We start from the raw sequence: 27,169 nt of genomic DNA on the forward strand, positions 1-27,169 counted from the left end.
CATGTTATTCTGCAAAATTACTATTTTTTCAGAAAAAGTTATATATAATCTAAGAGATTTCTCAATAAGTTAATTGAGTTTCTAAATCAAAATAAATCATATTCTGCATTTGCATCGCAACTTTTTAAAAAATAAATGTTTTTTTATCTGTAAATTAGTTTTATGAACACAATTTATAATTTTCATTCTGTGTTAATTATGTTGTAGACGTATTGTGTGAGTATATTTAAAAGTTATTTTATTTTCTTGTGTATTTCTGTACTTTAGGGTTTTGTTCAAGCATGTACTCGATATATACCCAAATACGTGCCGTTTCGTTCTAATTTCCAAGAACAAGGAAGTACAGGGAACGAACTTGTGTCTGTTTCTTAACAAACTCTTCCTCTTTATTGATAACTGTTGCCATCACTTCGTCCATTTTGTGTATCATGTGGCATAGTCATCTTTGGGGGTATGTTTCAAATACTGGAAAATAGCACTTTCCAGAGATGATTTATTGGCAAAATGGAATCTACGAAGAGAATCCTTGAGGTTTGGGAACAACCAGAAGTCACTCGGGGTTAATTCTGGTGAGTAGGTTGGGTGTGGCAGAAGTTCATTACCGTCGTCAGCCAAGAATGGGGTCACAACATTAGCACAGTGTGGCAATGCATTGTCTATGTAACGGATGAAATTGCCATTTGCCATTTTTGATTGTTTCTCAGTCAATTTTTTCACAAAAATTCTGTATCCAAAAGTGTACGAAAATACTCGCCGGTAATTGTATGACGTTTCTGAACAGGTTCAGACAATATTACTCCCTGGGAATCCCAGAAGATAGCGTACAGCACTTTCTCATTGGATGCCACGTGTCGAATTTTTCCCCAAGAAATTGCGTGGCTCTCTTCTGAAGCGTGTCAAATTTGCAACACTTGGTCGAGTCTTTGCCTCTTTTTGATAGTCATTAAGCATTTGTGGAGCCCAGCGAAAAGAAATTTTCCTTAGGCTCAGTTCATTTATAACTATTCGTTCAACTGTTCCCATTGTTAGCCCCTAGTGTATCACAAATCTCCTGCATGGTGAAATCTTCAATACGGGCAATGTTAGCGCCAGTTGATACTATGTTTGGACGTTTAGACCTCTCCTCATTTTTCACATTCGTTGGCTCTGCTTTGAACTCACGCACCCATTTGCTAACAGTGTTTTCTGCAAGAGTACCATCACCACACACACCCTTCAATTGGCGATGAATATCGGCCGTACAACGTCCAGCTGCGGTGAGGAATTTCGCAATTACCCATTGCTCTTCAAAGGCACTATGACTTAATTTCTGCCACTTAGTAAACAAAACCTACACTGTTTAGAGACGAACGAGGGAGGTCTCCGATCCCTCAATTGCTTTGCTGAAATGATAAAAATGTGGACTTTAGAACAAAGCGGCACGTACTTTTAGTATGTACACTCATGTCCAAAATGATTGTCACATATCTATAACTGTCTCCTTGTAAGAATATAATGTGATAATGATTTTGCAGGGTATTTTTGGTACTGATACTATATGCATAATCGGGAAATGTATATTTGTGATAAATTTCATAGGAAAAGAATTATAAATATGAAAATTAGAATTAGTAAAACAAAATGTTGATAAATGTACAAGAAAGTTTTATTTTCGTTTTATTGTTCTTATTTACTGTTCTTTTGACTTGAAATTTGCCACATACAGTACATGTGTATGCCGATTATACACACACTAACATTATAAGAAATACCGGGCGAATTCGTTATCAAATTGTATTCGCACAACAACATACTTATAGACATGCGAGAATAATTTTGGACATGAGTGTACCTCGTATATTATTTTGTAATTATTGATAAACTGGGTGCGTACTCTACTAAAATCTCAATTGTGTGAGAAACAGGCTAATAAATAAATAAATACAATTGATTATATGATCACTTTAATTGTCTAAATGTCCTTTGTCCAAATTTAATGTTGGATTTTTAGTTCTAATATGATACGATTTAAATTCATGTCTTCAACAATAGAAGAGGCCTTGTGTAAAATTTTACGTTCTTAATAGTAAGTTGTGAAGCATTTTAAGTGCTTATGAAATTCCAAAGCAGATAATTCACTTTCCTTAGCACATTTAGAAATCAAAAGTATAACAATGATTGATTATATAGATAAAATAATTTTTTATGCCTTCTTGACGGCTTTTTGACTTTGATTTTCACTAATCGAAACATTTCTGATAGAACAATAAGTTTAGAGATAAACTTTGGCAATTTCGTTTTGCGAATTTGCCAACAGAAGTGTGTCTGTTTCTATAGCATCCAGTTAGCAAGCCGATCTCTTCCTGTATAGATGGTGAACTATCATTTAAGCTAGAGCCATTTCAAGTTGAAACACCTTCCAAGATAGACTTGTGCTCCAATTGACAGACGGGTCATCTCATAACATTGAAAATGACCGGCTTTACGGAGGCATTCAAACTACAAGAGATGCATGATTATTATTTACTCTTGAAGTTTCCTTTGTGTTAAGCGTAGCAGTTATTGTATTTGTTATAGTTTCTAAGTATACCACAATAATTCCCTCACCTTATCAGACAGTGCGGATGTCATTTTTTTTCTTCTTTCCTCAAGGCTGAAGGCTCGATAGAGGATCTGAGACAAATAGGGAAGAACAAAAGTAAAGTATTATCAGTAATTGATGGAAGAAGGGCGCAAAACTGTACTATTTTGTTATCCAAGTTGAAGATGTCGGACGAAGAAATTTCCAAGTAAGTACTAGAAATAGTATTCACTATAAACGTAACATATTTATATAATTATTGTAACTGCAATTATAAGTAATACTAACATTACAATTCTGAAAGGAATATTATTTCTACATTCTTTTAATTTAATGCCTTCTCGTCAAGAACCGTAGAGATTTCAAAACTGCTTAGTAGTAGTTAAAATATTTAATTTCACGACACTACATTAAAAGACTACCACTAGCAAATAACGTATCAAGTCTAAATGATAGATGAAAGTAAAGGGAAAACACTTACGTGATCTCCATGCTAATTAATACCTTTGATAATTTAACTTCGTGAGTTCACCAGATGATGACATCCTAGTTCAATGTTTGGCGAACAAAATGAGGTACACATGAGTGTTTCCATCTCTCAGGGAAGAAGGTCAGTTCGATGACTGACTTGTAAGAGGTTGATATGGGAAGTTCGGTCCGAAGATGGAATTGTTGGGGGATGATTTGTTTCGGAATGAGGATAAATGGTTAACATGGGAATTGAAATAACGGCAGTAAGTGTTAATTAATAGAGAGAGAACTTAAGATTTCTCCTATGTAGAGAGTAGCATATCGGATACTATGTAGAAGTGTTTTCAGGCTCTTCTAGAAAGAGGTTAGTTAAATGGTAAGTCATGTTCTTATTGGAGGGAAATTATAAGATATCCCAGATTCTGTCGTTTAAACGATTTATATTAAGATTATATGACTAAGATATCTTTTTTTAAAAAAAATCTTTCTTTATAGAGCGATATTGAGTATGGATAGCAAAGATCAGCTTCCAATTGATATGGTGGAGCAGTTACTGAAATTTACTCCCAGTGCAGAAGAAGCAGCACTCCTTGAAGAACATAGCGAAGAAATCGAGAGTCTTGCTCGTGCGGATAGATTTCTTTACGAAATTTCCAAGTAAGTTTACAAGAATTCTACTATTTCTGGTATACAGAGTCCGCCAGAAGAATGTATACACTTTTTATCGTCCTATATCTGGATACTGACATTGAAATTGTTCTGAAATTGAAATATGTTGTAGTACGGTTTTTCGCTCAACAGATGTCGGTACTGTCAGCACAGTTAGTGAGATAAGAAAATTGCAGGAGCAAGCAGGAGTACGTTCGAGCATTGTAAGTACGTCATGAAGTGGTTTCATCGAAGTGCAGAGTCAGTGGAGAGGGGAGTTTGGTACTGAACCACCAACCCGCCTAACAATCAAACGTATTGTTGACAAGTTTGAGGTGCATGGAACGACGAGAGGTCGCTGCAGCTACAGCGCTCAATGTATCAGTGGAGACCGATGCACATACCTCTGTAATCTTCTGGCGAAGGTTCTCGAGCTTCTCAAGCAACGGCCAACATGTTAACTGAAAACAATGCTGGCATCTGTTGGGCGAGAAACCATCCTACAACATACTTCAATTTCAGAACAATTTTCAATGTCAGTATCCCGATACAGGATGACAAAGAGTATATACATTTTTCTAGCGGACTCTAATATTATATGCTTTGTGTTCAAGGAAGGAGAGGAAATTCATTTATTAACAACGACTTTGATATTAATGAAAGCAGATCCCTTCCAGATTATTAACGTATTTGAAGTGAAGGCTCCATATGAAGTAACCAAAACTGTATTTATGATTATTTATAGAATTGAACTTTTACTGATCACTCGAATAGAACTAATTTTTGTATCATATTTGCATTATTTAATGTCTTTGTTGAGAATTATTTTATACGGATTGAGTACAAGAAAGTCTACAACAACGATAAAACAACACAGAAAAGTATGTCCGCTGTATTGACGGAGACTCGAAGTCAAATCTCTTAGTTGTTAACAGATTTTACCAGTGATACTATCGATTTCCGTTGTTTTGGTGCTTTATTTCTAAAGCTCCTACCGACCAACCATCGCTTGTTGTAGACGCAGTTCGACGTCGACTCAGTTCAGAAATCTTTGGAACGCTGTGTACAGAATTATTACACATATAATAATAATAATAATTAATAAAAAAACGCTGCTGATTCAATTGGTAGAGCAAGTTCCCCCTGTAAGCAGTAGATTCAGGTTAGCCAGCAGCCAGATTTTTCTGCATCAGTATCATTGCTCTTTACGTACTAGTGTTTCTTATATAGAACTATCTATCTATCTATCTATCTATCTATCTATCTATCTATATATATATATATATATATATATATATATATATATATATATATATATATATATATATATATATATATAACACCAAAGCTTTCTCAAGTAAAATATTTACCGCTAATGGATTGCTTCTAGAAATTCTCACCAAATTGGATGTCATAGGAGTTTCAGGAATAAACTCCACAACACACACAAACTATTCTATCGCTAGCACCATCATTACCGATTTTTAATGCAACCGATCGTTATTCAGGATTCCAGTCCTTGTTAGTCCATCAGCCAGTTTATTTTTGCATTGATACCAGCAAGAACTCGCATTATTCTCGGTTCAAAACGGTTTTCAGTAAATTCCCTAAAAGCATTAGGTGATATATTTCTGTGTTTACTAAAAATTCCAATGTATGCAAACCTCAGAAAACTGCTATGGGCTCTCAAAGTAATGACTTACAAAATTTTGAAGACAGCGATACAGAGGTTACGAATTTTTGTGATACCCTATTTGTGTAGGTCTGTTAAGATGTTACATACAAACTAACAATCCAACTTCCTCAGTTCTTGAGCTTTGAGGCATTGAAATTGTTATTAATCTCGTAGGAAGACTATATTTTCATTAACGGAACCTCATGAACTATAATATACGTATATTAACTATAACAGTAAAGTGTACTTAATCTAAACCAATTTTCTATAATAATATTGGAGATTTATTAGATACTTATTGATGTTTGGGTAGAGTAAGCAAACTGTTTCAAGTACGAAAATAATACAGCATAATTAAATAATATATAAAATATTTCAATCCTTGAGCAGTATTGAATAGGCGTCCAGTGACCGCTAATTTCAAGACGGTGAAAATTACATTTCATCTTCAGAAATCTTTCACAAAAATGGAAAATATTTTGCAGCCTTATATGGATGAACTTATTATCATTTGGCCATAATTCAAATTTCATTTGCGTCTTCCGTCTAAACACTGTTTTATTAATCAGATAAGTTAATATGAAGTGTTCTTTTGATACTAAACATTGGTACTTCTGAACGATTTGATGGAAATAAGTAAAAATCTCAAAATATAAAGCTAATGACTGGAAGTTGCGAGAATTTATTTTAGCTTTTAATTATAGTGTAATGTATCCCAGATTATCTGTACATTCATATTATTACGCATTTTGAATACATATTTAAGGAATTAATATAACCTTTCTCATTCCAGAATACCTCACTACGAGCAACGTCTTCGAACTCTTCATTACAAAAAACGCTTTGGTGTCTGGGTAGGAGAAGTGCAGCCTCGGATACAGGCTGTTATGGAAGCTTCTAGAGAAGTGCAGAGGAGTAGACGTTTGCGCCGTTTATTAGAATTGGTTCTTGCACTTGGAAACTATATGAACAGAGGGCAGCGCGGAAATGCATCTGGCTTTCGATTGTCTAGCCTTAACCGACTGGCGGATACGAAATCAAGCTCTGCTAAAGGAACAACTCTTTTACATTACTTAGTTGAATTCTTAGAGCATCAAGTAAGTGTGAAAACATGGAATACATGTAAAAGTATCAGGAATTAAAAGTAATGTGAGCTAATTTGTCATCATGACCTAGGAAAAAAGTACAGAATTTGATCTACGTGGAAATCTTTATACAGTTATTCTTTAGTCTTGCTTAGATTTCATAATCCATTTAGAGTAATACTGTATCTAGTGTTAAATAATTCAGAGGATCGATGTTTAGAATTTTATCAGCGAAATTACTTCAGTCTTTAGAAATCACGAGAACAGAAAACTTTACACCTCATTATTATTAATAATCATATAATATAGTTAATTATTTTCTCAATTAAGGATAAATTAACAGTTAGTAATATAAAAATTAATTATCTTCCCTTCATTTTAGTTCAAAGATATACTGAAGTTGGAAGAAGACATTCCACATGTAAGGGAAGCCGCGAAAGTTAGGTAAGTCAGTGTTGTACTGTTCTTAGTTGGATTATAGATACAGCTTTGGTATAAAATGTGAAATTTCACTTAGTTTAAAATATATTATAACAAATTGTTTCTGAAATACACGCCAGTAAAATTTGTCAGCAAAATTAAGTAAGCGAGTCAAATGAAGTCACTTTATTTGTGAAAATATATAGTTAAGAAAAACATTAATAAACATGCAAAGGAATACTATACGTTATAATATAAAAAAAAGCAACAATTTTCCATATATAGTTGGTACCCTAAACATGATTTTAATTATATCTAAGGTTCCAGATAAAACTAATTTTAAAAGCATAATTTTAAGAATAAAGCTTAAAAGCATAATATGTACAGTAAAATAAAGGAAAATTCTTGCAAACTTAACTTTTTTGTTCACTTATGAGCCTAATTATTGTAACCAAGAATTAGTATGATATTTTAATCGTAAATTTTATTTTCAGCAACAATGAAAAGAAAATCTTGGTATTTCAGCAATGGATATTTTAAAAGAGTAAAAAGATTTGCTTGTATACCTGTACTAAAGTTTCTGCTCTAAGAATTTTAAAATGTAGTTCTGTGAGGAACAGGATAACAATTATAAGAACGTTAGAGAATGTAAACATTAGCAATTCATGGTCGGTGTACACTTTGAGCCAAAACAATTCATCATTTGCTTTAGTTAAGGGAAACTTCTATGCTCAATTAGATTTTAAATTTTAAAATATGTTTGACACAAGAAAATATTGAGGGTCACATGAAACTTGCAGTTAATCAACCAACCTCTTTAGTGTGTTGCAGGTGAAGAGATAAAGATTAACACAAATAAGTAGATTGTCATTCTTAAGGATTGATTTTTATTACTATTATTGCAGGATATATTTGTATAACTTTATACTATGTTACTAACTTTCTTTACTGTCAAAGAGTACTTGCTTTCAGTTTATGGATATAATAAAATATATATATATATTGTGCATAAAATATTAATCAACAGAAAATAGGGAGTTTAGGATAATGAAGTTTTGAAAGAAAGTATAATGAAGGATAATTTGCAATATGAAGCATAATTATCAAAAAAGTAAAGGATAATATGGACTATTTTAATAATAATATTTAATCAAACACCTAAGTAATATACTGGAGTTCGTAAGACAAAATATTCTTCTTCTTCCTCTTCTCAATCATAGGTTGGTGTGCAACATGGAAATTTTAAAACTTTTCTCTCCCTTGGGGGAGCTGTTTTTTACTTCTTCGTAACTGCATCTAGATATTCTACCCTTTGTCTTCCTCTTCCTGGTTTTCCTTCTGCCTTTCCCTCTATCAGCACGGTAATCCAATCGAAATGCCAAATGAGATGGCCAAGCATGCTATTTCTTCTTTTCCTTATTATCTTCATGATCTGTCGTCCTTCATTCGCTTCTTTTAGTACGTCTTCATTCCTTTTCCTTTCGATCCGTGCAGCATTCTCTGCCAACACCACATTTGAAATGCTTCCAGCTTGGATATTTAAACTTTTCTCAATGTCCACGTCTCTGATCCATAAAGCACCACGCTCCATACCATTGTCTTAATAAATCGTTTACGAACGTCGAAGGACACATTTCTTGATATTAGCAGTCCTCTTTCCCTATTGAATGCTTGTTTAGCCTACGCTATTCTTGAACCTACGTCTCTTTCACTTCCTCCGTCCGAGGATATTAGACTTCCTAAATAGGGAAACGTTTTAACGTCTTCGATTTTCTCTCCCTCTAGCCATACATTTGGCTGGCTTTCGAAAAAATAATCTGTCCTTCCTAGTTTGAGGTAAATTATTTATGATATTCCTAAACATTACAAATAAATTTTTCCTCTACATCAAACTAGATTTACAAGAAGAATATTCCCAGAATTTCTCTCCTTGTGTCAAACTACCAGTAATTAAAATTCTCTTGTTAATGTAATATGAGTAGTGAAATATTACTTTTGCCCAAGTTAATATTCAAGAACTCTTGTTAAATTCTATTACTGTTTATTCATTTTCAAGTTGAGAGAAAGCAATATAACACAGAGTTCTTTAAGCACTACAAATTAAAAAAAAAAAAAGTTTTTCTTTCCCTTTTTCTTTGTTAGAGAGAAGTGAGCAGAATTGCATTCTTGCACCAAAAGGTATTAGATTCTTCGTCATCTTCTTGTAAACTGTTTGATTGACACAAAACAAATTTTCCGTGATCACAAGGATCCTCGGTGGTCAGGTTCAGAAAAAAGGAAATCTTGAGTATCAAGTGCTATAGAAGAATAATCACGGGAAAACCACTTCTTCCATAAAAGTCAATGGAGCGAAGCTATCCCTAAAAATGCAACTATTCATGCGTGTATATTTATTATTGCTGCATAAATTCTGTGTTTAAGGGGACCTATCGTTTATTTCATTGCAAATAGGAGACACTTAGAGAAACTTTAGCCGCTTTGCTCCAACTTTGTTTCGAAAGGCTCCTAGTATAGTTCTGCTCTACAAACTGTTTTCACTGTATATGAAGAGAAATAGAGATTTAAAATGTGTTCTTCAATTAATAGTGATTCAATGTACAATCCGCGGCAAAAAACATGCAACATGAACATATAAGTTTATTGTGAAATGATGAAGCCTTTTGCTTCAAAATAAGTGTGCACGGGAGGAGGCCGAGGTTTATCCTGGCGTGATTCGTTCCACTTAGACGTTATGTTCATTCCCTGTGCTGTTAGGCGTAGTTTCACAATAAACTTACATCCTCATGTTGCAGGTTTTTTGCCGCGGATTGTACAATCTCAGAATTTATGTGCAGGTACTTTATATGTTTACTTTTTATTGTTTATTATTGTAGTGTGAAGTACAATGAAAGCATTATCACAAACATCTATTAAGGTGAATAAAGTTAATTATCAGCTAAATAATCCCATTTAGGGACAGGGCCTATCTGGTTACAATGATGTGAACAAACTTTGGAGGATATGGCTGAAATTCAGCTCAGATGTAGAAGAGATTACGTACATTCTGTATTTCAAAAGGAAATTGTCCTAAAATAGATGGAATATAGTCAAAAAGCACGAAACATTAATGTCAATGAAAAATAAATAAATAAAAAACAAATAATTTCTCTACTTATCTCAAAAACTAAAAGAGGGAGATGGCTGAAATTCGGCTTAAATATAAAAGAGACTTCTATATTTTAAAAGCAAATTATCCTAGATGGATGGAACATAGCCCAAAGAATCACGAAATATGAATGTTAAAGTCAATGGAAAATCAGTGAAAAAAATGACGTCGTCCACATATCTCCAAAACTATAATAAGGATTTGACTAATTGAAAGTTTATTGTAAAGACGTTAGGAAGAGCTTCAAAACGATGTATAGCACGTAAGGTAAATATGTATAGAACATTATCAAAAGTCAAGTTGTTTGAGTAAAATCAATAATAATAAAATATATACATATTATTTGAATTACCCAGGGCGCCCCACGCGGAGGTTTACATGCTTGAAATATCTCACATCTTGATTTGGAATCTTCAGACTCAATTTAGCACGCAACGTAACTTTTGACCTGATCACGTGACAGTCTGGTGCTTACTGCAAATCGGATAGGTCCTTACCCATTCATCCTCTCCACATATCATTTAAGTATTTTATGTGTCGTAGAATTTAATAAAAAAAAATGAGTTAATATTAAGAGCAATTTTCTTTTCAGAATATTTTTTATTAAAAAAATATTATTCTTTTGAATATTTATTGTATTTTTTGTCTTTTCTAAAAGCATGGGTGAACTGGAAAAGGATATGAGTCAGTTAAGGAATGGACTTAAAGAAGTTGAACGTGAAATTGAATACCATCGATCCCAGCCGGTTGCTCTGGGTGATCGTTACCTCACTGTAATGAAGGAATTCCTTTCTTCTGCAACGTGTCGCTTTACAGAATTGGAGGACCTCTTTCAAGACATGAAGACCCGAGTGAGTATTTTTCTCTTCTCTCATCTGTTTCAGCGCTACAACAATAAACAAGATTGAGTCACATATTATTGGTCCCTTTCTCTGTGTACACTGCATATTATGATAATATTGAACTTACCTATTCGGGAAAAGGAAAACTTTTTCTTTATATATTCAGGGATATTAGGATCCATTAAGACTATAATTTACAATTATTTGTATGTCACATTTAAAATATTGCTCGCAATCATTAATCAAAATATTTTACTAATATATGATTTATTTTATAAATGCTTCATATAAACATGAGGCAAGCAATAGTAACTTTTCGAGTTTTATTCTTTCCTAGCATATTCTTTGTGACATTAAAATGGTCGGAGATAAGATCACAGCGTCATTGCTCCCAGCACAAGAAACTATACATAAATTCGTAACGAAGCAACGAAGACGGACAAAGCTTACTAAGGCTAGCCTTTCGTGAAACTTCGACAGCCAAAGCAGATGTCGTACTATTTTTGTGCATCGCCGCAGAGAAATGAATGAAGGAAAGAAGGAAAATATAATTAGCATTCAAACTATTAACACACAAGTGAACTATCTGAAAAGAATATTAAGAAAAAGAATGTTATTATGGATACTATGAATACGCAAGTGAAATATATGAAAATAATATTAAGGAAAAGAATGTTATTATGCGTACTATTTGAAAAGAATATGAAGAATGTTATTATGGACATTATTAATACACAAGTGAACTATTTGAAAGAATAAAAATAAAAAGAACGTTATTATAGATACTATTAATACACAAGTGAACTTGCATACCTATAAAAGAATAAAAGTGACCCACTCATCAATGTCCAGGCCATGCTACTATAAATAAAAACATGAAATTTGAACAGAAAATTCTTTTTGTATCCAAAACAAAGGATAAAAAGGGATTTTTATATTTAAAAAATATTACATATCTTAAGGGAAAGGTAAAGAGAATTAAATTGTTTTGGTAAGAATAGGATATCTTACTAATCCCTGAAGTTAGAGAGAAACTTGGTAACAAACACCTCAGTACTATTTCGGCATTATCTATAATCCTGTACAATTTCTATAATATCCAAATTTCCAACTAGTTGTTCAGGAGGGGGCATAGTGGGTGGCTAAATGGCAGAGCGCTTACCTCTAGTGTGGTCCCCGGTTCGATTCCGGCCAAGTAACTTTGTGGTGGATGATATAGTCTCCATAGGGTTTCTCGGAGTTCTCCCGTTTCCTCTCACTTTCTCATATGACCAATTCTTCCATCATCAACTTCACTTGCCTTAACCATTTGTCTCCCTTAGGCTAAAGACATAAGCCTAATCGTGGGACATTAAACTGAAAGATTTTATTTTTTATTTGTTCAGGAAACGCCCAATGAGAGGATTTGCTTTAGTTGGGAATGTGAAATTCGGTATACTAACTCTTAATTTAAAATAATGTAATACGTTGTTTAAATATCTAAAAAGAAAAAAGGGATAACTTATATATTTTTTCTTAGATTCACAATTTAAACTTCATTGAAAATAAGGGAACAAGTGTTCCATAGTTTCCGACAATTCTACTTCTAGAAGGAAATCTCTGCAATATTCAAAATTCTAATTTTGTATTCATTACACCAAATTCTTCCCGCTCGAAGAACGGATACTTCTGCTATTAATAGTATAACTTATTGTGCACTGTTCTGCAATAGTAGTGTCTTGTATTAGTTTTGATATTTGTTGTTATGAGTGAACTGGTTAACTTGTATTTATATTTGAATGTTGAGCGGTTAATACAAATAAGTTTTTCGTTGTTTATTTCAACCAGTAATACTCCATGTGAAACACAAGCATTGTTTTATTTTTTCTTGCATTGTATAGTAAACTGCAGAAGAATATATTGCATGAATCACTACTTTCGAAGAAGTATTTCAGCCTACCCATTTAGAAACTTCAGGCACGCTGTGATTCTATATATATTCCAAAGACATGGCTATCGAAATTCCAGGATATAACCAACAAAATGATAGGTTTGGATTTGTTAATCAGTCAAAAATTGTTTAAATAACATTTATCATCTTTCGCTGTAGATTCAAATTATGAACATTAGTGTTGCCTGTTTATGTGGAAAATGTGTATCTATGTATTTCTTTCACAATTCGAATGCACAATAGGTGGTATGAAAACGAGGAACCACATATTTTCATAAGAAGAACTTGGTGTTAAACTTTGGTTGCCAATATCTTTGTCAAATATAAAGTTGAAATATCTTTCTTAACGTACATTCCGTGACGATAATGGCAATGTCCACTTAAAATAAATAAATAAATTCAAATATTATAAAAGTGGTAGGTTTCATTTTATGCTATTTTACTTAAATTTACATCCCAAGTTTTGTTGTATGGTCTGGTGATGGTTGGGATCGAATATGAGCAACATGTACCAGAGGAGAGCCTACTGGCCATTCAAATGCTTAAAATCAGGGTTATCCATAGGTTGTTGTTTAAACGTCCTTGATTTAAATATTCTATGCTTTGATGTATCATGAATGTTTCAATAAAGAAAATATTCTTAAGCTTTGAATAAAAATCTACCTTTATTGTAAGACACTTCGGAAATAGGTTTTTAATATCAAATATTCTTATTTAAGCCTGATACATTAAATTTTCTGTGAACATCAGTGTTCTTAGAGACAACGTGCAGCACCTATCGTGGGTTTCACATTTCGGACATCGTTATCATTATATATAAAATGGCTCCATAAATTAAATATGAAGACTATTTATACTTTCCTCGTAAAATTGATAAGTATTAACAAAATTTCACTTCGTACATATTTTATTGTAAAAATATTCTAGATTGAATAAGAGAATCTATCTATATGAAGGCAGCATAATCTATAAAAAGAACTGTATGAAACATAAGAGGTAAATTAATCATGTCATTTTATTTTTTAGTTTTACGTCTCACGATAGCGTCTTTTGGACCAAAAGGAACTGTGAGAAATAAATGATAATGAAATGGATGGTGAAAGGTGCCTTTGCCCTGAGCAGAATTTACCATTCTAATCTTGCATCTCTGAACCATGTTAGCTGGCTGTAATTTTGTTATCTTTATGGACTAATAGGGTTTCCCCCATGAACTCGTGATTAGAATGTTTGCTTTTGGTATAGGTGATCACAGGGAGTATATCGAATCGGGTACAATCCCAAATAGTGGTTAGCATCCCGCTTTAAGTATTGACTTCGTCCTTCAAAACTTCGGCGTTACATAAAGACAGAAAACAAAGTTACACTTCACATTGCTTTAAATGAAATCTAAACAGTGAAAACTGAGACTGAAGCGGGAATTTAACTCTGAGATTATACGTCTACTGTACATATGTCAATATCTATGTATATGAATATGGAATTCTGTAGAATATTTACTTTCGCTTCTATTAAATGCCATACTCGACTCCATACTTTAGCTACACTGTTTCATCTCTTCTTACGAGATCTGCTTTATATTATTTTACACCTTTTAAGTAGCAGAGATTTAATTTCGCCGTGAAAGACAGAAGTAAATAAAGTTTAATATATTTAAAGTAATATATGCTATGAAAAACTACTATAATAATCCTCTATGAAACACAACGAATTAACAGCAACCCAAACTTTGGCTCCTTCTGAACTCCACCATTTTGTCCTCCGAACTTTTTACTTTTTGAACATGACGATCGCATTCCGAAGCAACTACATATCAGCAGTGATGTTACGTTTACTTACAACATTTGAAAACAAGTCATATACGTACACCAATATCAATTTATTCTTTTCACTTCAACATATTACACTTACCTTTATCCTTATGTGGAGGTTACTATATTTATCTACAAATGCACATATCTCTTTAAACACCATCCACTAATTCTCTTCATATATTATGTATCTTGATTTCGCCATTAATCTTATCTTATTGTATCTTGAATAAATAACTTGTTTCTCCGAACAACTCTTTTCATACACATTTCTCCAATGTACACTCATGTCCAAAATTATTGTCGCATGTCTATAAATATGTTGTTGTAGGAATATAATTTGATAACGAATTCGCCCGGTATTCCTTATAATGTTAGTATGTGTATAATCGGTAAAGACATATATGTGGCAAATTTCATGTCAAAAGAGCATTAAATAAGAACAATAAAACGAAAATAAAACTTGCTTGTCTATTTAGCAACATTTTGTTTTACTCATTCTAATTTTCGTATTTATAATTCTTTTCCTATAAAATTTACCACAAATATACATTTCCCAATTATACACATAGTAGCAGTATTAAAAGTATCCTACAAAATCATTAGCAAATTATATTCTTACAAGAAGACAGTTATAGATATGCGACAATAATTTTGGACATGAGTGTACTTATAAATTTAATTAAAACATATTTCCTGAGTTCTATCCACTACTGCATTCATCGAACAACTCATACATTAAACTTACTACGGATACATTATTCCAACCAATAACAATATTTACTTGTCTCATATCATCTTCAACTATATCTGTATTTCCGTAATACATTTGTCACTATTATACAGAGTGTTTCAAAACCACCAACAACGAGGTTGGGAGGTGAGGTGATTCCTGACATCAAGATAAGATAAAAAATATAGACCAACCTGGGTGCACAAATACTTCCTTTGAAAGTTATAGGCTGCCGAAAACATGAAAAAATAAACTTTAAAGGTCCTTAGCTCCGATATTATGGAACCTACCGTAGTCGGGTTAAGACTTCACTTACGAACGAGCATGTGACCTATCCAAATATCTAAGTTTCACAATCCTGTGGTACTCACTCAACAATTTTTATAGAGAAAGTTTGACTATGGGCATATAATTTGAAATACTCACAAACTACCTCTATAAAAATTGTTGCGGAAGTACCGCAGGATTCTGAAACATGGATATTTGTGTAGGGCACATACTAGTTCCTAAGTGAAATCTTGACCCGACTACGGTAGGTCCCATAGTATTGGAACTATGGACCTTTAAATTTTATTTTTTCATATTTTCGGCAGTCTATAACTCCGAAAGGAAGCATTTGTGCACCCAGATTAATTTATCTTTTTTGTCCAATCTTGGTGTCAGAAATCACCTCTCAAACGTGGTCAGTGTTCTTCTGAAACACCCTGTATGTTCTACTACCCTTCACTTGGATCTCCGGCTTAACACTTACGGCTAACTACTATTCTGCTCAGAAGCTTTCGGAACACCCAGTCTAACTTATGAATTTGGTGCTCAGCGATTCAGAGTATGTATGGACCTTGTCTAGAAGCGTTTAAATTTTAGCTTCATTATGTACTGGAAATTTAATCAACAGACTGTGACTTCCTGTAAAGGTAAAGCAAACCAAAGCAGTACTGACATTATATTGTTTGTTGTTTTTAAGAATATCAGTTAATGGTGTAAATTATTTAGTTGCATGTTTACAACATAAACTTAACGGAATTCATGATAATAATGATAACTGTGAATTTGGCTATTTTCAGTTCGACCGAGCTGTTCGATTGTTTGGCGAAGACAATACTTCAATTCAGCCGGATGAATTCTTTGCCATTTTTGATGCATTCTTGATTGCATTCAATGAAGCTCGACATGACAATGAAAACATGCGGAAGAGGCGGGAGGAAGAAGAGCGAAGGGCAAAACAGGAGGCAGAGGTGAGTCCACATTAAATCAGAAAGGGCTTGTTTTCAAGTGATATCCATCAAGATCATTCAAAGCTCTAGAAATTCATTAAAATAAATTCAGAATATTAGGTTGGCATACAAAGGCAGTGTTGCCAGATTGGGCGATTTTTAAAGTGCCTTCGCTATTAAAATTTCAAATTGAACGACATGCTACTTTTTGGTATTACTACTTTCAATTATCTACAGGCTATAACTCTTAAGATTTTATTTTTGTAATGAAATCACGAATTACTAGTTTCTATAATAGAATAAAAGTTTTGTTTGTTGAGTATTCTATTCACAATAAACATAGTTTTACTAAAACTAACATATTCGATACTAGTTGAATTTTTGTTTTAGTATTTTTTAATCTCCAGATCTGACAACCAGACTTTAGTTGAGTTTGCGCTGTTGCAGTATTACTAACCGTGTTGCTGTCTCAGTTAATGCCTGGGAGTAACAGTTGTGTGGAGCTGTGTAAATATGAACATCGCAAATTTAATTGTTACTCTGTTGTCCATATTACTATAATGTGTAAGTGGTGTTACAATAAATCTTCGAAAATTCATGGCTCCCAAATAAAGAATTTAACAATTGAATTAAAGGAGCAAGAAATAACAGTTATTAAACATAGTGTAAACGTTGCAAAGCGTGTTTCAGAAACCCATAAAACTGACTGGAGCAAACGTATTTCCTTGAAAATAAAAAAAAAAAAATCGCTCATTTTATAGTCACCGCCTGCCCAGTTCATTGCACACTAAGGTTGACGTAGTATGGAGTTTACATTAACACGCCAACGCCAAGAGTCAGAAACTGCCATAGCCGCCTGACCATTGTCAATCCCACTGCACGAAGGCTTAAGTGTAATGATATTTTTGATCTTAAAATATTAACATAAAATAAAACGAAAAGAGAGAAAGATTTTTTCGCTTTTTATAGCTTTCTTTTTTGCTTCCTTAATATTATACTTCCTTTGCTTCCTTAATTTATAGCTTGCTATCATGGTTTCTCATTTAAATTGAAATCTCGAAGCATGATAATTCTTTTCTTTCTATCTTTCGATTTGTGTTTACTGTTAAGACTGTTGAGTATTTGTTTTATTGTTTTCAACTCATCGCTTTATATGGGAAAGAATTCTTTTTCCTTCGAAATGAGTACAATTTTAGCTGTTTGATTTAGTTACCATGATATCTTCTTTGTGTAGGTTGCTTTGTAGAAATGAATTTAAACTGTATGTAAGTTTAACATATATGAGCTTCTTCGTAACTAAGCGGTTAGCGTACGCGCTTTTGGCGTGGGAGACCCGGGTTCGATTCCCGGCGGGAGATCATGTGGTTTGGATTCCACGTTAATCAGTAGGTCTATGTCTCTCATAGCCTCACTGCTGAAAGGGACGCTAAAATAAAATCAACTCAACTCAAGTTTAATATGACCAAAATGAAATAATACAGGGTGTTTCAAAATGAATATCAGGGTTTTAAGGCTTTGTAGTATTTATTACAATTATAAATAATATATCAAATGAAAGACCAACTCAGTTTTGTTCGTACGCATGCGCATGCACTGTTTCCTCTGTCTGCCGTTAGAAGGCGCTAGTAGCAAAGATGGCGACTAGTGAGCAGAAAACAATTACGTCCTTATCGTTTGTAGTTACTACAAGGTCTAAGCCTACAGATTACGGTTTGCGTGCCAACTTTGCAAATGAAATGTTGCTCCATGGCGAAGATTTTCTGGATCGTGACGTCTTCAGGGATGAATCGACATTTCATCTAAGTGGTGATTTGAACACTCATAATGTTCACATCTAGGGGCAGCAAATCCCCACGAGATGATACAGTTATAACGAGACTCCCCGAAATTAAATGTGTTTCGTGCCATATCCCAGCGGTAAGCTTATGGGCTTTTCTCGCGTATCGACTCGATATGTGCTGTGTGACGAATAGTGATACGAGGTGGAAATGGAAAATTTTCCGTTCTAAACAAATATCAGTAATCAAGTAACAATTTCTCATTAACCATAAAATTGATTGAATTCGTGCTTAGAAATGTTAAAAAGTGGAAGATCGTTTAAAGAATCTGAAAATTTTCATGGCTCAGAAAATTTCCTGTATTATGTAGGAACAAGTGAAACAGTTTTTCATGAACCGAAAAATTTTCTGTTGTGTATGGAAAAATTGAAAAACTTTTTGTAGATAGGAAAATTATCATCATTTTGAAGCAAAAAGTAAAACAACTTTTTATGAATCGGAAAGCTTTATTTCTCTGTAGGAACAGGTGGAAAAACTTTTCATAACCCGGACAGTTTTAAATATTATGTATAGTGATGTTAGGTGGAAAATTTTCCACTATATTAAACTGCACATTGAGGTATAAAGTTGAATTCCTGTAGAGGAAAGTTAGCCAGCAACAAATTATAATTTTCCAATTAACTTTCGGGAACCGGAAAATTTTCTAATATTTAGAGTTGGCAAGTAAAAACTTACATAGTGTTTCTCTCTCTCTCTCTCTCTCTCTCTCTCTGTGTGTGTGTGTGTGTGTGTGTGTGTGTGTGTGTGTGTGTGTGTGTGTGTGTGTAAAGAAGAGGAAACATAAATAGAGTTCGTAGAGTACAAATATCCCATCCCATTGTTTAAAATGTAACAAGAAAGTGAAAAGAAACCTTTGTGAATTTATCAGTTATTTCAAAAACAGAAAATTCCACTGTTTCTTCGTATATACGCTTGCCTATGTAATGAAATAATTACATATAAGTTCCAGTTTCTTATGAAGATTATCTCTGTGACAAAAATAAGAAGAAATGCTTTGATTTTATTGTGTTTAAAGCTATGAAAAAACATAATCTTACGCGTATTAAATTAACGAAGTATGATATGAGATCAAAGGTGAATGTTGAGGGAAGAATACATTAACGTTTTTGAAACATTTTTTTATGCAGAAATGAAGAATCGTTGGTTGTTCACTTCATGATACTTTTTTCAGACAATATTTAGTATAAATAAATTATTGCTAAACAACGATGTACGAATAAGTAGAGTATGTTTTTATGAATCGAAAAATTTTCGTCTGTTTCAAAATTTTCCGGAAAATTTACGTCACTGGCGACGAATAATGCTCACCATGAAAACTTATAGCAAAAACCGTTTGAATTGCTCTTCCATTTGATGTATTATTCATAATTGAACGTTAAAGGTAATAAATACTGCAAAGTCTTAAATTCCCGATATTCATTTTGAAACACGTATATAAAAAGTATAATTTTCACAAAATGGACGTTTAAATCTTTTAAGGAAGAACATTATAAACTCAACTATTAAACCCCCCTTCATTTCAAAGAAAAAGAATGAATTCATATGGGGTATACCTACTTATACAGGGTGTTTCAAAACAACAGCGACAACGTTTGAGGATAATTCCTGACACCAAGATAAGACAAAAAGTATAGACTAACCTGGTTGCACAAATGCTTCCTTTCGGAGTTTCAGGCTGCCGAAAACATGAAAAAATGAACTTCAGAGGCCTATATCTTCAAAACTATAGGACCTACCGTTGTCGGGTCATGACTTCACTTAGGAACTAGTATGTGCCCTATCCAAGTATCCAAGCTTCAGAATCCTGTGGAACTTCCGCAACAATTTTTATAGAGGCAGTTAGTGAGCACTACAAATTATATGCCCGTAGCCAAACTCCCTCTACAAAAATTGTTGCGTGAGTACCTTAGGATTCTGAAACATGTACTTTTGGATAGCGCCCATATTAGTTTCTAAGTGAAATCTTGATCCGACTACGATAGTATTGGAGCTTATGGACCTTTAAAATTCATTTTTTCGTGTTTTCGGCAGCCTTAGAAAGGAAGCATTTGTGCACCCAGATTGGACTATACTTTTCGTCTTATCCTGGTGTGTCAGGAATCACCTCCCAAACGTTGTCGGTGTTGTTTTGAAACACCCTGTATAAATCAATGCACTGAGAAACTAAGATGTCCCAGGTATTAACAGGCTTAATGGCATATAATAGATAAAGGCTGTAGTTGAAGACTTAATGTCATATAGGAATTCTACCTTTTTTTTCCGTAGATTCATTTATTGTAATTTGTCGATTGCGTATTAACCAGTTTTCTGTTGTTTTCAGTTGAAGAAGAGGACGATGGAAAGAAAACACAGCAGAGAAAGTATTTTGAGCAAAATGGGGAATAATTTAGGTTTGAAAAACGGGTTAAACAATTGTTTAACAGACGGAGACGCTAAGGGAGAATTCGATGATTTAATTTCTGCGTTGAGAACTGGAGATGTATTTGGAGAAGATATGGCGAAATTCAAACGCAGTAGAAAACGAGCAACCAATGGGAATTCACCTCCACAAGTGAATAGCTTAAATCGAGAAGAAAGTAGGGAGAGAGTATTGCATAATGCTAAAATTGTCCAATAGATTGAATGTATATATATACATTTTTTTTGTTCCAAGAAACTTCGTTTGTTGTTTTCTTTCTTGGATTAAATTTTCATAAATTTGTTTTTCTAGTTTGAGAAATTTTTCTCTAATAAAAATTAATAAAAGAAAAAAAAAGTACAAAGCGTCATAATGCCGTCACGACCTGTATAAATATTGTTCTAGAAACCTGAATCACGCATTCTATAATACTTTTGTTTCTCTTTTAATTATTTTTGATTTCACGACGTGCACTTCGAATATATTATCAATTAAACAAAGCATGTTATGGTGAAACGTGTTCGGTAAAAAAAAAAAAAAAAAAAAAAAAAAAATGTTAATATACAGTAAAACATGACTTTATTTGTGACCATTGGTTTCAGTAGTTAAGAGAACTTTCAAACTTTCATGATGTAATACGCTTGGAAGCAATTGAGGATTTACATATATCATTGCTTCTTGCATAATCCCGTTATTCGTAAATGATTCATAACACTGTAAGAGCTACAATATGTGTTGATCAAATATTTCTAATAGTATAAATTTACATGATAATAACAATGACACTTGTGTCACGATGCTATTGAAATAATCATCATAGCGCATTTCTTCGCATACTATTTACTTAAACATAGTACTTGTTGCAAAAATAAAAATCAAGATAGTTACATGGACTGTGTTGTGCAATTAAGCGAAAATTTGCTAAATGTGTGTCTCAAAACTATTTTTCTTTCATATTTTCTACGTACTTCAACTTTGCTCGCCCGCAATAAACATTTGTATTTTTGCACGTTTTACGCAAATACTTTCAATTTAAGTTTACAGCTTACAATCTGTGCTGTCATTTTGTGACATAGATTTTTTCTTTTGAAAATTGCAGGCAATGTTCGAAAACGTTTTATTGAGAATAGGTAAGTCAACTATCCGCTTCAATAGACAACTTCCTATACTCCGAATGACTTCTCTAGTTACTAAAACACGAAATCCTTTTTAAAGTACCCGAAGCACAACAAAAGCATTTTTTGGAATATATTTAAAATTTCAAAGAATGCTGCACATGTGTTAATTTTGCACCCATGTTATACAAACTTACACCTACGCATCCTTGACCAAATTAAGGTTCACACAAGCATTCGACAGATTAATATGTACCTGTGTAATGTGGCATTTATTAAGCTTTAAGTTGCAAGAAACTCCAATTTTTTCTTGCATAATTACATCCTAGGACTTCTTGTCCTATACACATCGCACTATGTTCATGAAAGTTTGTATAAAATGAATAAATGCAAGTTTTTGAATAGAAATCAAGTCACTATGATGTGGAAAACTGTCAAGATACATAGCATTGGTAATGGTTCAGAGGAACCAAGAAAATTATTTTCATGTATGCGTGCAAATACAAAAATTAAGAAAAGGAAGAAAAAAAACCTACAGCAACATAGATTGCGACATAAATCTCTGAGGCTACACTGAATTATGTTTTGCCTCATCTCGCCTTCGTTATAGGTAATTCGATTCTTCAGTACTCGCAGAAAAAGCGCAACTTCTCCCTCTAGCACTCAAGTGTTAACATTGTATGGCGTATTGCTTTTAATGTTTCGTACAGCACTGTCAGTGTTGCTTACGGTTACTGAAAGCACTATGTCGATGACAAAAGTAGAAAGGGAAAATGTTCAATGTCGTCAGTATGAGTTTTCAGAACAAACAGCTAGACAAGTTACTATGTCCTCAGAAAGTTTTCTTATGTGTTCATTGGCTACTCCCGTTTGAGTTGACTACGGCACAGATTGGTGTGTTGAGCTAAATTGAAACTAACCTTGGAAAATTTCGACCGTACACCTGTAACTCCTTGAATTTTTGTTTCGCTTATTCTACAAGTATTGTAGATATAATAAAGTACTTAAAAAAAAAAAAAAAAAAAACTTTCTTGCTCTGCATACCCCTTTTTGGATGTTTATTTTTTTGGCAGAACGTTTAAACCTGTAAGTATAAGAATATGACAGTTTTTTTTCTTTTCTTTGAAACGAGAGACATAAATTAGTTTACTCCCCCCCCCTTAATTCTCCCATTGCTTTTAAGAATAATATAAATAATTTCTTGTAGGCTAAATTTTAACAGAAAAGTAGATATTCGGAAACAAACAAACAAAAATATCTTTAATGTTTTCCAATCCTTTCTTTCTTGCTCTTATTTTTGTTTTTTATGCCTCCCTTTTTTATTATCACGATGGAGCGAAACTTCGACGAGTAAGTACACAAAACAAAACAAGATTCGAGCTTTTGCAATATTATTAATAATTACTTCTTTTCTGACTCATAACCGTTACCATGGATAGAAAAATACCTTTCTGGCTCATAACCGTCACAATGGATACAAAAATACCTTTCAGACTCATAACTGTCAGCATGGATAGAAAATACCTTTCTGGCTCATAACCGTCACCATGGATAGAAAAAATACCTTTCTGGCTCATAACGTCACCATGGATAGAAAAATACATTTCTGGTGCAAAACCGTCACCATGGACTAAAAAAAAAGTAGTTTATTCTGTTTCGTTATTCAATATTATGTATATTTCCATGAAGAACAAGATGATAAAGCAATGTAGATCTCCAAACTGTATTGCCCCTAAAATCTCTTAAAACACTATCTTATACTAATTTTATCCTTCGGACAAAGAATCTGTGCCATTGCTGTATGCAGCTAGTATATTTAAAGATCAATTGGTGATTTGAAGAAACAATTTTTAGACTTGAACAAGTCTCAACTAGTAGTAGAACTACTACTGAGCAAGAAAATCACACCTGTAATCGTAGACAATGCCTAACTTAAAATGGTGAGAGTAAAATCGACAAATTAAAAGTCCGCAATTAACATGTTTTACTGTATATTCGTGTTGGAAATACGTGAAGAAACATCGATAGAAATCTTAAGTATTCTCCATGTGCAAGACTGATATTTGTAATCGATTTTTAAAATGTATTATTATTATCATTATTACTCTGATTTTAACCTGTGATATTTGATATTTCATGACTTGAAAGTACAAGGAGGTTTTAAAACATTATATCTGAATTTTATGAATAAATGAGCAAGAGAAACTTTCATATAGTCTTAAAGACTTGTCAAAATTTGGATGAAAACTTCGAAGCTTTTGACAATTCCCATGCATCTCCTTTACATCATTTTTGTACTATAAGTACAGTAGTTTCAAATTGTTAAAGTGAAAGTTGAAATTTAGGTATTACGCCTAGCAAAATTGTATAAAATGTAATAAATAAATAAAAAAAATAAATATACGGGGAAATCAAATATTTATTGATTTCCTGTGACTGACGTTTGTATCTCGAAAAATTCACTGCGTTTTTCACTTTTTTACACAGTTTTATAAATTTATAGACAAGTTGTTTGTTTTTTCTCTATAATTTTGTTTGTACGAGCATTTCTAATGATTTCTGTCGATATTACTTTTCATACATATATTTGTACATAAAAATGTCGTAAAAAATTACCCTGTGAATAGTGTTGTAAATTACTGAATGTCAACTGTGGTACGTAGCTATTAAGGAAATGTTTGTTGTTGTATATCAACATAAGCAAAATATAATTTCATTTGTGTATATAGCAAAACAAGTTGTTTCAAATACTGAAAAAAGTTGTATCTTGTGCTAAATCAGATCGTCAGCTGTTAAAGTAGTGTAGCCAGTTGTTATGCAAGAGTATATCTTGTCATATTTATTACTTCTTAAGCAAAAGAATTAAGTCTAACTCACATTGCCAGAGGATTGTAGGGCATGTATTGTCAATATTTACTTGTATCTTGCAACTCGATATTTGGAACAGTTATTTGTATTTGACAAAGATACTTACTAGATCTATCGTGCCCCTGAAGAAAATAAATAAAATGAAAGAAAGTTGTTGTTTGGAAATCTTCTTGTGCTAAACAGAAATTTTTACTGTGTCCACAGTTTATCTACTAGGCTAAAGAAGCAGATAATAAATGTTTCTAAAAAATTGAAAATATCGGAAGAAACGGGACGAAACTCAGACTTACTAATACTATTAGAAAGTATGTTCTGCAGTCAAAGTGTGACTCTATACCAAGGTGAATACTTCTTTACTGAACCATCATTGTGCTTAATGTTTCTGTAAACAAGTTGGAATGTCTAAACATATTGTGATGTCTAAATATGCATTTAGAGTGGCTAAACAAAATGAACAATGAAAAATACATAAGGGACCAAAAAATAAGTAAATAAATAATATCTAATCATCGATATAGCAAAACACTTTTACACAGAAAACAAGAATTCTACTAGATGGTGGAAAGAGAAAGATAAACCACGAAACATTGCTTTATTTTGACCAAATAATATAAACTAAATTTAGAAAGGTTTTATTATGAGGTAAAATGGAAAGATTTACTAGAGACTAGATAGATTATCACATAACCTGCAGAGATAAAATAACTTATTCTCTGGCAACAATGAACTCAGTATGGCACTTGCATCTAGTAGAAAGTAATGACGATGGCTACAAAATTAACAAGAGTCCGTTCCATTAATTTTTGCATAATCCTGTTTCTTGTACTGAAGCACCTTGAAGGTTTCCAAATGAACCTTTTTTTCCTCTGTTACTCGGGAATATATAAACACTAGTAAAGAACATTGTCATTTCCTGTGTATGTAACACATGGATCAAATACTTGTATTGAAGTTTAAGTTTGTCATTATAATTTTTTAGAGGTATACCAGAAACTGTTTACTACTATGCATATACTAATTTAAAATGTAATGTTTTGTGTTTAGGTGTTACTCGTAATTTACTCTGGAACAAACACTAGACATTATATTTTCAATTACATACTGTAATCTGAAATCGAAATGGAGTCCTTTGCAAGCAATTCTGTCTTTATGTCAGTATATAGGTTCAGTAATGATAAAAAATTTGTTTCGATTAACAATTAATAAATACATTTTTGGGATTATAAAACGTAAGATGAAAAATGGTTGTTCTCCTGCAGAGAGAGACTTGAGTAACAAAAATGAGACACAGTTTGTTGCAACATCTTGTGATTATTTTCATAAGATTTATTTAGGCATGAAAGATGAAAAAGAAAGCAACAATAGAGCAATTAGTAGTCATATGTTGGCGTCTAATAAATAAATTAAAAAGTTTTACCAGAACAGTTTCAAGAGCGTAAGTCAAAGAAGGTACATCAGTCCAGAAGAAATTATTCCAAGAGGAATGAGAAAGCACTGATAGACATTGAGTGGCAAAGATCATAATTAAAATTTACCATTTTTCTTTTGCTTGTTTATCCACAAGTGAAAGGAGATAATGAAGTGCAATTTACTACAATCTTAGATAATGTTATTCTACAACACAAAATATGAACCTTAAAAGTTTTCATCCATAGAAATTACATAGAAATTACAGTATTGCCAGAATAACAGTTCTCCCAAAATCTAAGCTAAGGCAAAGACAAGAAGAACGAACTCAACTGCATTTGATTACGTATCATGTTGTCTTGGAATCCTGTGAAGTACTTTTTAAATAATAGTTGTATTTAGTTTGTAATAAACAAAATAGTTTTAACATACAGTTATTAAAATTAAATAATAATGTTATTTAAAAAGTTGTTCACAGGATTCCAAGACAACATGACTTTTTAAATAATAGTTGTATTTAGTTTGTAATAAACAAAATAGTTTTAACATACAGTTATTAAAATTAAATAATAATGTTATTTAAAAAATTGTTCACAGGATTCTAAGACAACATGATACATAATCAAATGCAGTTGAATTCTTTTCTCTAGTCGCTGCCTTAACTTAGATTTCGGGGGAACACTGGCAACACTGAAAATTTTTGAGGTTCATATTTTCTGTTGTAGAATAACATTATCTATGATGGTGGTAAATTGTATTTCATTATCTTTTTTCACTTGTAGATAAACAAGCAAACGAAAAATGGTAAATTTTGTATTATTTTTAGTAAGGCAGGCTCTTATGCAAAAATGATGTACTCACGTAAAATACGGTATAAAAAGCAAGAAAAGTAAGGCAAAATAATAATATTAGTAAAATAATAAAATGGTGATATATCCCAATTTTTAAAAGAAGTATTAGTTGTGTGTCGCCATTTGTTTCCCTAGCAAATATAAAGGTTAGTGCAGAAGAT

General features: G+C 32.7%; 1 protein-coding gene across 6 annotated transcripts in view; it reads left to right on the plus strand.

Annotated features, from left to right (window-relative positions):
- The window catches only part of DAAM (disheveled-associated activator of morphogenesis-like protein), a 254,175-nt gene extending 227,843 nt beyond the window's left edge, over window positions 1-26,332 (plus strand). For all 6 annotated transcript variants that reach the window (XM_081726067.1, XM_081726068.1, XM_081726069.1 and 3 more), the window contains 7 exons: window positions 2,632-2,768; window positions 3,527-3,688; window positions 6,148-6,451; window positions 6,822-6,883; window positions 10,663-10,855; window positions 16,382-16,552; window positions 20,690-26,332. In XM_081726067.1, coding sequence (XP_081582193.1) covers window positions 2,632-2,768; window positions 3,527-3,688; window positions 6,148-6,451; window positions 6,822-6,883; window positions 10,663-10,855; window positions 16,382-16,552; window positions 20,690-20,986 — 1,326 coding nt within the window. In that variant the 3' untranslated portion in view covers window positions 20,987-26,332. The remainder of the gene's footprint in view (window positions 1-2,631; window positions 2,769-3,526; window positions 3,689-6,147; window positions 6,452-6,821; window positions 6,884-10,662; window positions 10,856-16,381; window positions 16,553-20,689) is intronic.
- Window positions 26,333-27,169: the final 837 nt, after the last annotated feature.

Source organism: Thermobia domestica, chromosome 9, assembly GCF_964235325.1.
Source record: "Thermobia domestica chromosome 9, izTheDome1.hap1.1, whole genome shotgun sequence".
NCBI classification, from domain to species: Eukaryota; Metazoa; Arthropoda; class Insecta; order Zygentoma; family Lepismatidae; genus Thermobia; species Thermobia domestica.